We start from the raw sequence: 15,069 nt of genomic DNA on the forward strand, positions 1-15,069 counted from the left end.
TGAGGACGAGTTCGGAAGAACCGAGATGTAGGTAAAAGGAGTCCTGTCACTCATTCCACTCAAGATTTCCTTCTCTGGAAAAAAATCTATTCTCTCTCTGTCCTTGACCCCACCTGCTCCCGACATCTCTTAAGGTCCTGCTCCGTCCCCATCTTTCTCAGCACCTGGCACCACTAGCTCCTCTGCCTCTCGTTCACTTGGCCCAGTTCTGAACGCTTGGTAAAGCACTTCCAAATGGAAGTTAGCTAGTGCCACTAGCTCATTGAGGCATTATTCCGACATCAAAGATAAGGAGACCGGGTTCCAAGAGTTAGGGGACTTGTCTAGCATGGTGAACCGTAGAGCTGTTGCCTGAAAACCACCCCCCAATTCACATTCTCTCTCTTGAGATGCCTGGTCTGTCTTTACACAATGGCTTTATGCTGTTTTGTGAGTGGGAGTATAAGAGGATCAAGTAACAGCAGGGGAGCAATGAAATAGAAGTGTCCCTATCACACCTACCAAGAGCTTTGGGGAGACCTGGGACTGAAACAAAAAGAACCAACCAGAAAGCCAGATTCCCACTAGTCTCAGAGTTTTAAGATCTCTGACTTCTTGGCCAGGGTCAGAGTCTGGGCAGACAAAACGTTACCTTGAGCCAGGTGACCTGTGGTGGAGGCCGGCCAGTGACCTTGCAGGAGAATCGCCCCATCTGCCCTTCTTTGACCACAGCTCGGCCCAACTTCGTGGCAAACTTTGGTGGGCACTCGCCCCAGATGCTAGGACGAGTCTCCCCTGCTGGGGACGAAAATCTGTCCCCAGAAAGAAATCAGCAGAAAATCCAGACTTAGGGTAGCAATTCGATTCTTCCCCTCCTTCCTAAGTTGTTAAAATTGTGGCCAGAAACCATTCAAGGGTTATTTCCCCAACTCTGTGCCTCAAATGTAATCGGTGGCACTAGGATATGTCACCTCCACCACATGGAAAGGCAGCCGTGTGGCATCTACTAGTCTCCCTCACACCCGAGTTCTGCTGAGGTTGCTCTGCCTGGGCCCAGCGTTCTGTCTAGGTGCAGAAGCTCCAGGAGACAGAGCTGCACAACAGAAGCAGCTCCTCACAGAGAACGTGAGGGCTCTAGTTTGTTCAAGAACACCTGCGCTGAACGTCCCTTTGTTGAGCAATAAGGTTGGGTGAGCCACTGAGACCTGGGACTTGTCTGTGATGGCGGCTATTATTAATGCTTCTTCTGAGTTTACTCATCTGAATTTCGTATCCATTACTATCTCGATTGTTAGAATCCTCTGAAGGCCATAGACATAGTCTTCCACTTCCTTAGTATTCGGCAGCTGGGCCAAAGGCGCTACTCACTGCTGGGTCAGAATGACATCCAATGTCCCACTAGGACACACAAGACTTCTGCACTAGACCTCTGTCAGCCAAGTCAGCAGGAAAAAACAACCCAACCCTTACTCCGGCTTGAACATTTCAGAACTTACCCTGAGGTTTTGGGAACAACAGGCTGACCAGGCTTCTTCATAAAATTCCCTGCAAGTAACAAACAGAGAGAAGGCTAAGGAGTCAGGGCCAGGTTGCATCCAGTGTTGGTGATGAGTCATGCAGATTCAACAATGGGAGAAGCTGGGCAAGGATGGTAGTGACACTGGGACAGTCAACCTGGATGAGCACGAGCTGACTCACTGAGAGCCTCAGGTTAGCCCTTCACAAACACTGGAACATGGACCCCTTGTAATAATTAAATGAATTTGGTCATACACTTTTCTTCAGTATTTTAAATTTTTTAAAATTTATTTGTTGTTATTTTGTATGTATGAGAGCTTGCTGTGTGCACACATGTTCACACTAGGTACATGCCTGGTGCCTGGGGAAGCCAGATGAGGGTGGAACTGGAGTTACAGATGGTTGTGAGCCACCATGTAGGTGCTGGGAACTGAACCTGGGTCCTCTGTAAGGACAGTCATTGCTCTTACCTGCTGTGCCATTTCCCCAGCCCTCTTCCTGTATGTTTTCAATGGGTAAGAAAAATGAAATCAGAGAAGCCATATGTGTAAAAATCACACCCTAGAATAGTTCAGGAATTCATCAGCTCTCCCAAATTCTGGAATACTTACCTCTTTGCTGAGCTGTGAGGTATTGTTATGGACTCTCTACTGTTAGAGTTACCTGTAGAGATCCAGCACCATTCCAGAACATAGCCTGGTTTAAGTGAGGGAAGGAGATGCCCGTGGACATCTCTTATTATATCTATCCTTGATGCATCTGATGAAGACTCCACTCTTCCACAGAGGGCTGAGCAAATAGCAACAAGCAGAAATGGAGCAGGGCTGAGCCACCATGGAGCCACACCTCCCCTCAATCAGCACTACTGCCCCACACAGCTCTGCCAGTCCTTGGCAAGGTACGATTATCCTGTGTACCACCAGTTCTAGGGGAGAAGTTAATATAGCCAGTGCCACTGAGCCTGGGTGAGCTGCTGACGTACCAGGCAGGAAACAGTTAAACAGCAAACCAAGAGAGACAAGGTGGGATGCCCTTAGCCAGCTGCTGCAGCTGGGGACGTAATATATAAAGTGGACAGGAAATAAGTTCGCAGTAACGATTGCACAATGGTGTTGTTTTTGAGTTAGTAGGAGGAGGAGGGGGGAACTGCACACTTTTGAGATAGCCATCACGCTGGAACTTATTCTCTTTCCACCACAAGCTGTGAACACGTATAAAAGCCTCCCTAGGCCCCACATGGAAGGCTCAGTCTTTCTCATAGGAGCAAGTGTCTGCAATGGGGAACATATAGGGCGGTTATTGGAAAATGGTGGATTTCTTCATACTCTCTCACCTATTTCATTTACATGGTGGCCCAGGAATGAACTCAAGGGTAAAGGCTAAAGGTCACAGTGACCATTTCCCCAGAGAGACTTCAGCAGCGCATCAGTGAGATGGGATTAACCACAAACACTTGCATCACATGCAAGCTGTGACGCCATGCATCAGTGATCACTGTGGATGCATTTTCACTCAGTATGATCACAGAGCGAGCAGAGTCTGTCATCACATCCTCTAGTCAAGGTTAAAAGAAACTTTAAGCTGATCAAAGCAGAGACGAGATTTGAAAGGACCCAACTGACATGTACAGTTAAGATGCTGGGCCCTTCCATGCCGTTGGAAGAAGTACAAACAGATACGCATTATCAACAGCAGCTGTTTGGGGGCGGCGGGGTGCTCAAAACTTTTAACCATATTCTGCTTATTCAGTAATAATAGCTCCATTTTAAAAAAAATGATAAATATATATAGTTACAAAAGAGAAACACAATGTAGTCACTCCCTCCCCAGAAAAAAGAGAAAATGTACTCTGGCATCCAAACATGGTGTCAAAGCATCTTGCACATGCTCCATACAACAGCATCCACCTGCCAGGCTGCTGAGATTCACACCACACACCATTTACCGCACTTATCAGTGCTACCCATTTGACCTGTATCTGGATAAACAAAGCGTAGTTTATTCATGCAATGAAATATTACTCAGACATAAAATGGGATGAAGTACTGACACACTAGAGTATGAATGAGCCTTGAAAAATGTGAAGTGAAGGAAGCTTATCACAAAGGGCCCTTATTTTACAGCTTCATTTCTAAAAGTTGTTCTGAACAGGCAAATTCACAGGGAAAAGAGAGTGGTCGGCAGGGATCAGAGCCACAAGGAGGAGAGAAATTAGCGGCTATGGATATCCATTTGTGATAATAATAAAGTTCGAGAACTAGGTAGTGGTAGTAGCTGTGCAAGCTGGGAGTGTACTGATGATCATCTTAGGACACAGTGTGCAAGCTGGGAGTGTACTGATGATCGCCTCAGGCACAGTGTGCAAGCTGGGAGTGTACGGATGATCACCTCAGGGCACACTTTGATAAAATGGCGAAAAACGTAAATATTACATGTTTTTATACCACAATAAAAGAAATTGATTGAGAACTTAAAAAAAATCTTAAAAGTTAAACATCTTAATCTGAAGGCTGTAATTCCTTTTTTAAAAAAGTAAAAAAATCTGACATTTTCCCATAGACTAGCAAATGTTTACAGGGGTCTCTCTGTCAGAGCAAGGGCAATTTACAGTGTGATTCAAGGCCAATGCACCCACAGGTCACCCAAAAGTGGATCTGAGGAATGCTCATGTCAGTACCAGAGAGCTTACTACACGAGAGAGATGATCTGGGCTAAGATAACTATGGGGGTGGGGGAGAGTCCAGTTGTAAACAGTCAGCTAAGGCGAAGCTCATTCCTCAAAAGTATAAAAGGCTGGCGGAATAGTAAGACCATGATGGAAAAACAAGCGGAAAGGAGATTAAGGTAGAATGCCAGAATGGAGGAGCAAACTAAGAGAATTGGTGGGGACTGGAACAGTTTGCGAGGGAGAGACCAAGACACCGAGGATTTTAACATTCATCTCAGAGTTTTCCAGATCATGGGAATGCTGGTAGGCCTTAGGAGCAAAAAGTTCAACAGAGGAAGGGCTAAGAGCAAACCTGGTGCTTCTCATCAAAAGATGTAAGAAGACTGGACAGAAACAGAACACCTTGATCTAAAAGCAAAGAGTGTGGTCAAGACAATAAGAAGGAGGAACGCTCCCGAGTGTGTGGCAACACCATCTGTCACTCAAACAGGACCCCCTCCAACCAAGATACATGATTAATAATCAAGTCAGGGCAACAGGCACAAACCCCGCCTGTTCCAGGTGAACCAGAAATAGCCAACCTACTTAGCAATCTTCTAAGTGTTTCTTACGGAAGGCTTAAAATAGTGCTTCTCCACTCCATTAGAACAAATCCCACTTTCATAACATGCATTTAGTCATGCCTGGGCCACCCTGAATTGAAGTTCACGGCTAATTGGCCGTGTATATGGTTTCAGAAACTCATGTAAAGCCTTAATTAAAGCAAGGTGACACAGAAAGTAGACCACAATCCTCTGTGTCAGAGTATGTAATTGTTCTGCTGGATCAGGTTGGAGGATAATGAGGTCATCAGATGTTTGCAGAACTTGTAAAGTATGCTTGGATTTTAAAAATGAATGAGCAAAACTCATACCATTAAGCAGTACAGGAAAAGGAGGAGTGATGTGGATATGAGAATAAAACTGTTTTAGAATAAAAGAGCAGCCATATATATATTATAAATATATTATAAATAGCCTTAAAAGGTCAGGCAGCAATGAGGCAAGCCTTTAATCCCAGCACTCAGAGGCAGACAGATCTCTGTGAGTTCAAGGCCAGCCTGCTCTACAGAGCGAGTTCCAGGACAGAGAAACTCTGTTCTGAAAACAACAACAGCAATAATAATAATAATAATAATAATAATAATAATAATAATAATGGCTTAAGAGGTAACATAGTAAGGTGAGTTAAGGATGACTATATAGAGAAAAGAGAAAAAAGACCCCAAGCGTGATGTCGAAACAATTCTGCTTTATGCCACAGAATCAGGTAGTAAAAGGTTACTGTAGAAGCCGTATCTATGTCTTAAACTCCCACCATGCCTTGCAGCACATCCTCAAAGAGGGACGTGAAGAAAGGAAAAGTGACAAATGCTACAGCTGTGACTCCAAACTAACGTCACTGTGCTCCCTTTCAAAGCACAAATCGGTTGCAGTACCCCCAACTTCTAAAGACAGGTGAGAAGACAGAAAATCTAAGGAGACATAAGTACACCTGTCTCCTTGATTTAATACTACTGCGTTCCAGTTCTGCCGAGTCTCAGGTCTCCTCTGGTTTACATGCGATGCATGTAAGCACATATCAGTATAATGCTTGAATACACATGTGTACATTGCTATATTTCACTCAGTAAAAAAATGTGCAAAAAATAAATATTGCAATAATTATTAGGCTATAAATTTGAGACTTCTCTTTACATACTGGTCATTTCTTAAATTATTTAGCTAGTTTTCACAACTTAGGAAATCCTGGGTGCTTTAAGGGCTACAGAACCCCTGGCTTAAATGTTTCTGGAGTATTGTTCTAGCAAGATTGTAAGGAAGAGAAGGAGGTCCTTTCCATGAAACACATACTGTATTCTTGGAACTTTCCCACTAAACACCCACAAGCTTCCCTGACCACTGGGAAGAGAAAGGGACTTCGTGAATGCCATACCCTTTCCCCTAGGGGGTGTGGTGCTGTTCCAACTTGGAGCCAGTGGCTTTAGTGCTGGAGAAGTGGCTGGCATTCGATGAACTGGCTGATCATGCTTGATCATTAAGAAAAGGGGAGCAGGGTTGAGTGACACTAGAGGGTGCTGAATTGTCCCTCGTGGATATTTTTGCAGCAAGATGGTCTCTTCAGTTCTCTTTGAAGCATACCGCCTTTCTCTGGAAGCCCGAGTGCTTGGGAGAGGACCTCACTGGCTCCCAAGAGAAGCAGCCTGGTCAGGACTCTCCATGAGAGCTCCGGGCACCTTGAAAGAACTGGAAAGTTTATGGGCTGGAGACATTAATGAGAGCCAAACCACATCCACAGGGAAGGCCTTGCTGACAGTCAATCACAGAAGGATTAGAGAGAGGTGACGATAAAATCCGACGTGCATTTTATAGATATTTTAAGTAGTGGTGTGGACACTGGAGTTGAGGACAAGAGAAAAAGGAGGCCACTGGGAATTTTAGCCACAGGTATGTGACCACGATGGCAAACAGGACCTGGATGGTGGCACTGAGAATGAAAACGACAGACTATGTAGGAGGTGATACAGCAGGACCTGGTGACACCTGATGTAAGGATAGGGAGTATTTGGGAATGGCTGAGGTTGCCTGGTTGCCCTACTTTCTCAGAAGATACGGATTGTAACCTGTTGGTGTCAACAGTCTTCATGGTTCCATGAATGTCTCAACTATAAAATTAAATACCTCTGCCGGGGATTCCTGCTGTGGTATAAACTGGGTTTTTCTCTACCCAACTGTCATTCCTCAGTCTTCCTTGTTGCGCTCCATTCTTGCTGGAACATACACACTGCATGTTGTCAGTAGTGGGCACATGCCTCTATGGAGGCCAAAGTTCACCTACGGGGCCAGACATTTAAGAGTCGTGTTTGAGGCTCCAAGAAATGAGAACACTGAACAACTCTTCCTCAAGGGATTGGAATAAAATACACATCTCTCAGGAGAAAAACTGTTTCCTGGCCGTTTATGGATGGATAAGGTGTTCAAGGAGGAGTTACATGGAGTTTTGTACTGGAAGTAGGACTAGCTAAATAGCGATTTCTTTAAACAAAAAAATGTTAGATTATTATTATTTTATGTGTATGGGTGTTTTGGCCTGCATGCATGCCTGTGTGAGCAATGTCCTAGCGGGCCAGAAGAGTGTGTCTGACCCCTTACCCTCAGAACTGGAGTTGTAGACAGTTGTGATCCTGGAAATCAGTCCCTGGTCTGCTGGAAGGGTGGCCAGTGGTCTCAACCACTGAGCCATCTCTCCAGTTCCAGCAAGTGATTTCCTAACTCTCGTCCACAGTTGCTCTGAGAGTGTAGATACTGAGCAGATAGAAACTAACTTATTTCCTTTGGAGTCACTGTTGAGAGACCAAGACACCCTCTGAGAATCCTCTTTCTCTACAGTTTCCTATCCTACTATGACATTCCAAATGGGATAGGCATTCTCTTGCACAATCAAGTCATTAAGAGCTAATGTAACCACCCCACCAGAAAGTCATCAAAGATGTCTACCCAATCTGAGGCACTACCCTTTTGGTGTGATATAGCTTTAACCATTTTATAACCAACCCCTGCACAGGTGTCAAGTTGGGGGCCATCCACTGGCAAAGACAGCACATGAGAAGGGTATTTTTTCCTCAGTTATTTTTTAATTGATTTTATTGAGCTATACATTTTTTCTTTGCTTCTCTCCCTTCCTCTCTCCCTCCCCTCCCCTTCAACCATTTCCCATTGTCCCCATGATACCAATTTACTCAGGAGATCATATCTTTTTCTACTTCCCATGTACATTAGATCCATGTATATCTCTTTTAGGGTCCTCATTGTTGTCTAGGTTCTCTGGGATTGTGATTTGTAGGCTGGTTTTCTTTGCTTTATATTTAAAAACCACTTATGAGTGAGAAAATATGATATTTATCTTTCTGGGTTTGGGTTACCTCACTCAAAATGATGTTTTCTAGTTCCATCCATTTGCCTGAAAATTTCAAGATGTCATTATTTTTTCTGCTGTGTAGTACTCCACTGTGTAAATGTACCACATTTTCCTTATCCATTCTTCGGTCAAGTGGCATTTAGGTTGTTTCCAGGTTCTAGCTATGACAAACAATGCTGCTATGAACATAATTGAGCACATGTCCTTGTGGTACCATTGAGTATCCTTTGGGTATATACCCAAAAGTGGTATTGCTGGGTCTTGAGGAAGGTTGTGGGAAGGGTATTTTAAGCAGATGCCTAGAGTAATTCATTGCAGCAATCGGCAACTCATTTTGGGGTAGGGGTGGGAGAGGGTCTTGAAAGACGATGGTCTACCAAAAACTAATAAAACACTTAAAAAAAGAAGGAAATTGTGACAACTAATCTTGGTTATCAATGCGACTGCAGCTTGGAACAACCAAAACTAAACTGCTGGGGAATCCTTCCCTGCGAGGGACTTCTTAATTAGATTATTGAAACAGGAAGTACATCCTAAATCTGGGTGTATCTTCTAGCGGCAGCCCAGATAAGAGCACATGGAAGAAGGAAACTTTGCTTTTGCCTGCTTGCCCCCACTCTCCCGGGAAAGTTCTCTGTTCTGTTGCTGCAGCATTCTTTGCCGGTATGAGAACCGACTTCTTGGGGATTCCACCAGAGATGGAAGACCAGCAGCCCTTGAAATCCCGCAGGGACTCCAGCAGCAGACTGAGACTGTTGAACTCATGGACTGAACAGCTATTGGATTCTCAGCCTTTCCTTTTCAGCATGAGAGAGTCATTGCTGGACGACCTGGAAGGCATCCTGTAACCAAGCTAATAAAATTCCCGTTTAAAACAACCACGCATTATTAAGTAAGCCGGTGTCTTGAGGGGAGTCCTCTTGCTCCTTGTGCCCCAGTACAAAGTCTGAATTTTCAACAAAATATAGTGATAAAAGAGAAAATAGGACTATGAGCAACTGGGAAAAACCTGAATCCGGTGAAGGCCAAGGTTAGAGGTGGGGAAGAGGTGGAGGGCCAGGCGACGGGGAGAATAAAGGAAGCGCTGGGATGGAGGAAATACCTCGGGGGCTAAGATCACACATTCTGTTCTTGCAGTTTCCCAGTGCCCACACCGGTGGCTCAGAATCTGTAACTCCAGCTCTAGGGAACTGATCCGGGTGCTCCTCGGGCTTCTGTGACCACTGCACTCAAAAATAAATAGAGCTTAAAAAAATGGAAGTGACACGGGAAGATTCAAGGGGTGGAATGGAGGGTGTATTCTGGAGGGAAGAAGAAAGAACGGCCAAGGAAGATGAAATGAACCAGGGAGAGAAACCAGGGCGAAGGGGATTTAGGAGTCCATCTTCAAGAAGAGGGTGAGAACAAGCACATTGTCGCTGGATTCTTCTGTGTATCCAGTGCGGTTTCTGACAAGACGGTCTCAAGACATAACTACCTCCTAGGAAACAGATCACCGAAGCAGAAAGCAACGCCCTCACTGTAGCACATCCACAGTGTTCTTTGATGAGAGAGGGAAGGACAGAAGTTCAGGAGCATCTCAGGATTCTGCCTGGATTTTAAAAATAGGGCACATACCCCTAAAAAAAGAAATTTCACTGGGGAGTCTGATAGATTAAACCGTGTTTATAAAGGGTATAATTGAGAAATATATAAATAGACCTTTCGGAAGGGAGGGAAAGTTAGGGGTGGCGGGGAGAAAACACAGCAGACATTTTACAGGAACAATGTAAGAGTATTAAAACTCTGTCATGTAAAATATCCAGTGTCATGAGCCCAATCCAATGTGAGGCAAAAAGTGGTCTGGCAGTTCCCTGAAGTGGATGGTTGCTCAAAAAGAGAAGCAGTCACCATACACTCAAAACCACCCAAGAGTGCGGTGCCCAGGAGCTGGGCCAAAGCTCAGCAGGGCAACCTCCTGAACTTCTGTGACAAAGGACCACTCCCCCTTCTGCCTGACATTCTAGGTGGTCTTCAGAATGGCCTTCTGTTCCTCTCTCATGGTCAGGTGCTGTGATCCACAGGACAGCAGTTTCATCGATATGCAGAGAGCTGGGCAGCGGTCTCAGTACCGCTAGGGGTCAGGGAGGAGGGAAAGAGGGAGCGGATGGCCAGCAGGCCAGGCCCGCTGATATTTCCTGAAGCACCACAGATGATTTATGTTTTGGGGATAGAATCTTGATAGGTAGCCCAGGCTAGCCTTGAAAATAATAATAATAATAATAATAATAATAATAATAATAATAATAATAATAATAATCCTTAGTGTCCCACAGCCTGGCTTTGAACAGGAATGCACCACTATGCCTGACAATGTGAGTTGATGTCCTCCTAGTGAGGTCTGTGGGCAGCAAAAGGGTGACACCTGGTGGTGGCCGAATTATCAACATGGGTATATGACGAGAGTCCCCAGAGAGGCCTGAGTGTGTACATTTGCACTAACCCATCCTGTCACACTGACAAGTCTGTATCTCTTCTGGGCCTGCAATTTAACCAGACTGGGCTCCTAAGCATACAGCCTGAGAGGCAACCCGCTATCAAAGAGACTCTCTGGGTCCTCAAATTTCAAAGGCCTTCTGAGCAAAAGACCACATTGCTCTTCATCATATGTAGGGGATACTCATGCTTATGCCGAGTGTACTCTGAAATAATAGTATTTTGGGTATACTGAGCTAAATAAAATGTTTATTAAAATTGATTTCACCTAATTTTTAAAATGTGACACCAGCAAACCAGAGGTGACATGTATCGCTCATGTTGGACAGAGATTGGAGAATAGGCCTGCAGCCCCTGTACCAGGGAGAAGCTTCCTCGGGATAAGTGTTTTTGTTCTGTCCTCAACCTCAACGACCTAGAGGCGTTCAGAGCATGGCTGCTTCCCCTGCGAGGCACCTGGATAACTGTGTGGCCCTGCCCTAGACACCTGGGTAACTGTCTGGTCCTGTCGTAGACACATGGGTAACTGTGTGGTCCAGTCCCTAGATACCTAGGTAACTGTGTGTTCCTGACCCTACTAGACACCTGGGTAACTGTGCAATCCTGTCCTAGACACCTGGGTAACTGTCTGTTCCTGTCTTCGACACTGGAGTGACTGTGTAGTCCAGTCCCTAGGCACCTAGGTAACTGTGTGGTCCTGTCCTAGACACCTGAGTAACTGGGTGGTCCAGTCTCTAGATATCTGGGCAACTGTGTGGTCCTGTCCTAGACACCTGAGTGACTGTGTAGTCCTGACCCTAGACACCTGGGTAACTGTGCAATCCTGTCCTAGGCACCTGGGTAACTGTGCAATCCTGTCCTAGGCACCTGGGTAACTGTGCAATCCTGTCCTAGGCACCTGGGTAACTGTGCAATCCTGTCCTAGGCACCTGGGTAACTGTGCAATCCTGTCCTAGACATCTTGGTAACTGTGCAATCCTGTCCTAGACACCTGGGTAACTGTGCAATCCTGTCCTAGGCACCTGGGTAACTGTGAAATCCTGTCCTAGACACCTGGGTAACTGTGCAATCCTGTCCTAGGCATCTGTTCTCATGCTCCTTGGCTCTAATCGCCAAACTGGAAGTCAGGCAGGGAAGCTTTCTTTTTTACAGACTTTCCTCTGTAAGTATTCTAAAGATGTTAGGAGCAGCTTGGGTAATCACTGGGCACCACTTCCTAATGGTGAGGGTCTGCACTGATCCATACACCACTCTATGTGATGCCCTCCACCATAAAGGGAAAGAAACACGGCTCAGAAAGGTCCATTTGCTCATAGGTAGAAATCAGTACAGCTTAAACTCAACCAAGGCATTTGGCTTTCTGCTCACTGAGCAACACTGCCTCCTATACGGCCACCAAAGGTTAAAAGTCAGTCAAACTTTTGATTCAGGGTCTCTGCTCTGTTCAGGGAAGAACAGAAGTTGCAGAGGAGGTCAGAGGCAGCAGGGGTGGGGTGGAGGGGTGGGGTGGTGGCTGCTGGAGTCACTTTGTGAAGGTAGACACTTGCCTGGCAGGGTTGACAGTTTTTCACGGCCGGAAGCGATGAGTAAATGCTTCTAAGCCTATAGGACTTGAGGTATCCCAAACACATCACCTCAAACAGGCTTCTGATATGGAAGTGGGATGCCCCCAGATCTGTTCACACAGAGAGACGGCAGCCATAAGACCATTTTCCCTTTAGAGTTAAAAGCATGATACATCTTATATGCCTGGGTCAATCTATGCTGTTAAAACCCAGCCAAAGAGAAGGTGTAGAGTCCAGACTGTGAGCCTAGCCTTGCTCTACTATGACTGTCCCGCCTCCTTGCCTCTCTTCTCCTATCACAACCTGAAATTTGTTCCTGCTGGGGTGAGCCACCAGATCCAACTTCCTGAATGGTAAAAACCAAGAAGGTTCACAAATTATCTCAGTTTTATGTAGACCAGTCTAGCTTTGAACTTGGAGATCTACCGGTATCTGCCTCCAGAGTGCTGAGATTAAAGGCGTGTGCCACCACAACTGATTTTTTTGGTTTCATATCATTTCCCTGCATTCCTAACATACCCCAGTCTTCCTTAATATGGATCACAGAAAATAAGGGCTAACCCAGGCTGCAACACTTGGAATTCACATCCATTTTCTGCAGAAGCCGAGGTCCAGAGGTTTCAAGTCACACATTAGATTGGCACAAGCTGGGATCGGGACTTTGGACTGTGTGTGACTCATAGCTCAGCACTGTGCCTCGCTCAGCTCCAAACAGGAAGCCAGCAAAGGGAATGTGGGAAGATTTGTTCGGGGAGCCTTGATTTCCAAGTTTAGACTTTGTGATCAGTTAGTATAGGGGATAGAACAGCAACAAAATGGCTTTTGACAAGTTTATCCTGAGACTCTGACTAGGAGCCACTTCCTGTCTGGAATGCCCCTGCCTCAGACACTTGAAGGTCATTAAAATGACCGAGTTAGAGAATTTAAGGAAATCGTCCAAACTATGCATACTCCACTCTGTGGAACTCATGCACCCTGAAACTGCATGGGGAAACAAGGCAGAGAAGTCGAAGAGTGGCCACTAGCCCAGGTGCACATCATCCCTTCTAGAACCTTCCAAAGCTCCCTTCACAATTTATCTGAATTGCTCACACATAGCATCTCCTGCAAATGAGGTTGGGAGAACAATCTTCTGAGCACAGGAAAAGCAAGTTTGGCTGTGTGATTTACCAGCTTCCAGACAGGATCCAGGAAAGCAGGTCTTACATTTGAGGGGCTGGCAGACCCCTTTGTCCTTCCAGACATCAGGCCTTGAGTATCTGCCAATGGCCTGACATGGAATGTTCAACCCTGTAGAGCAGTTTCAGCCTGCCAGGAAGACAGTGGTGACAAACCCCAGTATTATTTATAGTCAAATGCTTCTCCCAGATACTTCTAAGTTAGTAAAAATTTTGACCACAGACGTAGAGAGAACATACACACACACACACACACACACACACACACACACACACACACACACACACATGTTTGTTGTTGTTGTTCGAGATAAGGTTTCTATGTCTAACAGCTCTGGATGTCCTGGAACTAGCTGTTGTAGGCCAGGCTGGCCTTGAACTCACAGAGATCCGCCTGTCTCTGCCTCCCAAGTGGTGGAATTAAAGGCATGCACCACTGCCCAGAAGAGTTACATATATTTTTATGGTGAGCACTATTCTCCAGTGGTGATGCTAATAATAGATTCTGTCCATTCATTCCCAAACATTTGATAATTGACCTGTGCAGGGAATGTTCCAGATGCTGAGAAAATAGTCATAGAGAGGGTAACAACTCCGAGTCTCAGAGCTGTGTAATGGGTGCTTAGAGGGTGACAAACCAACCTTAAAGACAAACTGTGAGGCAGTTGACAGGAAGGAGAGTTGGAGTCGGGGGGCTGGGGTGGGGTTAAGGAGGGTTCTCTCTAAGTTGGGGGCTTTGAGCAGGGACCTCAGGAACATGAGTTCAGTCAGGGCAGGAGCTCTTGCTTGGGCAAGCAACAAGGTGAAATCCCCAAGGTCTTGTCAAAGGAGAGCGAGGCCTGGCCACAGTGAGGTGATGGGTGAGGAGTGTGGGAGATGAGCCAGTGCCATATCAGGGGTCCCTTTGGAAAGTCACCATTAAGAGCCTGTCTTTAGTCTTGGTGTGATGTAAGTCATGGCAAGGCTGGAACGTGAGCCTAGACATGAGTCCCAAGCCCCACAGTGTGTGTATCCTCTCCTATAAGTCCTTCCATCTGTGAGAGAGGGCAGAAGGCAGCAGCAGACCCAGGAACTGGCAGCTCAGCTCCCACCTGCGACTCACCTTCCACGGTCAGCTCCACTGTCACCTGGCGGGCACCACTGCCATTTCTGGCTTCACAAGTATACTTTCCGCTGTCCTCCTCACGGACAGGGTGAATTACAAGACTGAAAGTCCCCCGTACTCCATAGTCCAGCAGGCAGCGGCCCCCATGGGTGATGGTTTGCCCATTTCTGTGCCATGTCACCTGTGGCTCTGGGTAGCCCCGGACCTACAAGAAAAAGAAAACGTAAGGGTTTCTGTTTCACACAGGCTCACCAGGTGTCCTAGAGTTCAGAGTTCACGGTTCATATGCATTATATGCTGGGTTGCAAGAACAGTACAAAAAAAGAAAGAGAGAGAGAGAGAGGGAGAAAGAGAGAAGAAATAAAAGAAAGATCTCAGTAGTTTGAGCACTGTGACACACTTGTAACTGCAGCACTTGGGAGGGAGATGCAGGAAGAGCTGGATGAATTCAAGGTGATCCCCACCGCCACAGCAAGTTCAACCCTGGGCTGTGTAAGACCCTATATGAATCCCTCTCTATCCAAAACAACAAACAAAAACCCCACAAAACACCAAAACCCTCAATATTAAAATATATTGAGTGCATGCTGGGAAAGTCATATATTTTATATCTTGGCAATAAAT

The 15,069-nt window shown here is 45.8% G+C and overlaps 1 protein-coding gene across 5 annotated transcripts in view; it reads right to left on the reverse strand.

Annotated features, from left to right (window-relative positions):
* The window catches only part of Mylk (myosin light chain kinase), a 249,598-nt gene that overhangs the window by 119,642 nt on the left and 114,887 nt on the right, over nt 1-15,069 (reverse strand). For all 5 annotated transcript variants that reach the window (XM_038344888.2, XM_038344886.2, XM_038344887.2 and 2 more), the window contains 3 exons: nt 14,443-14,650; nt 1,476-1,524; nt 632-791 (listed from right to left, as the gene is read on the reverse strand). In XM_038344888.2, coding sequence (XP_038200816.1) covers nt 632-791; nt 1,476-1,524; nt 14,443-14,650 — 417 coding nt within the window. The remainder of the gene's footprint in view (nt 1-631; nt 792-1,475; nt 1,525-14,442; nt 14,651-15,069) is intronic.

This window comes from Arvicola amphibius, chromosome 10 (genome assembly GCF_903992535.2).
Source record: "Arvicola amphibius chromosome 10, mArvAmp1.2, whole genome shotgun sequence".
Classification (NCBI taxonomy): Eukaryota; Metazoa; Chordata; class Mammalia; order Rodentia; family Cricetidae; genus Arvicola; species Arvicola amphibius.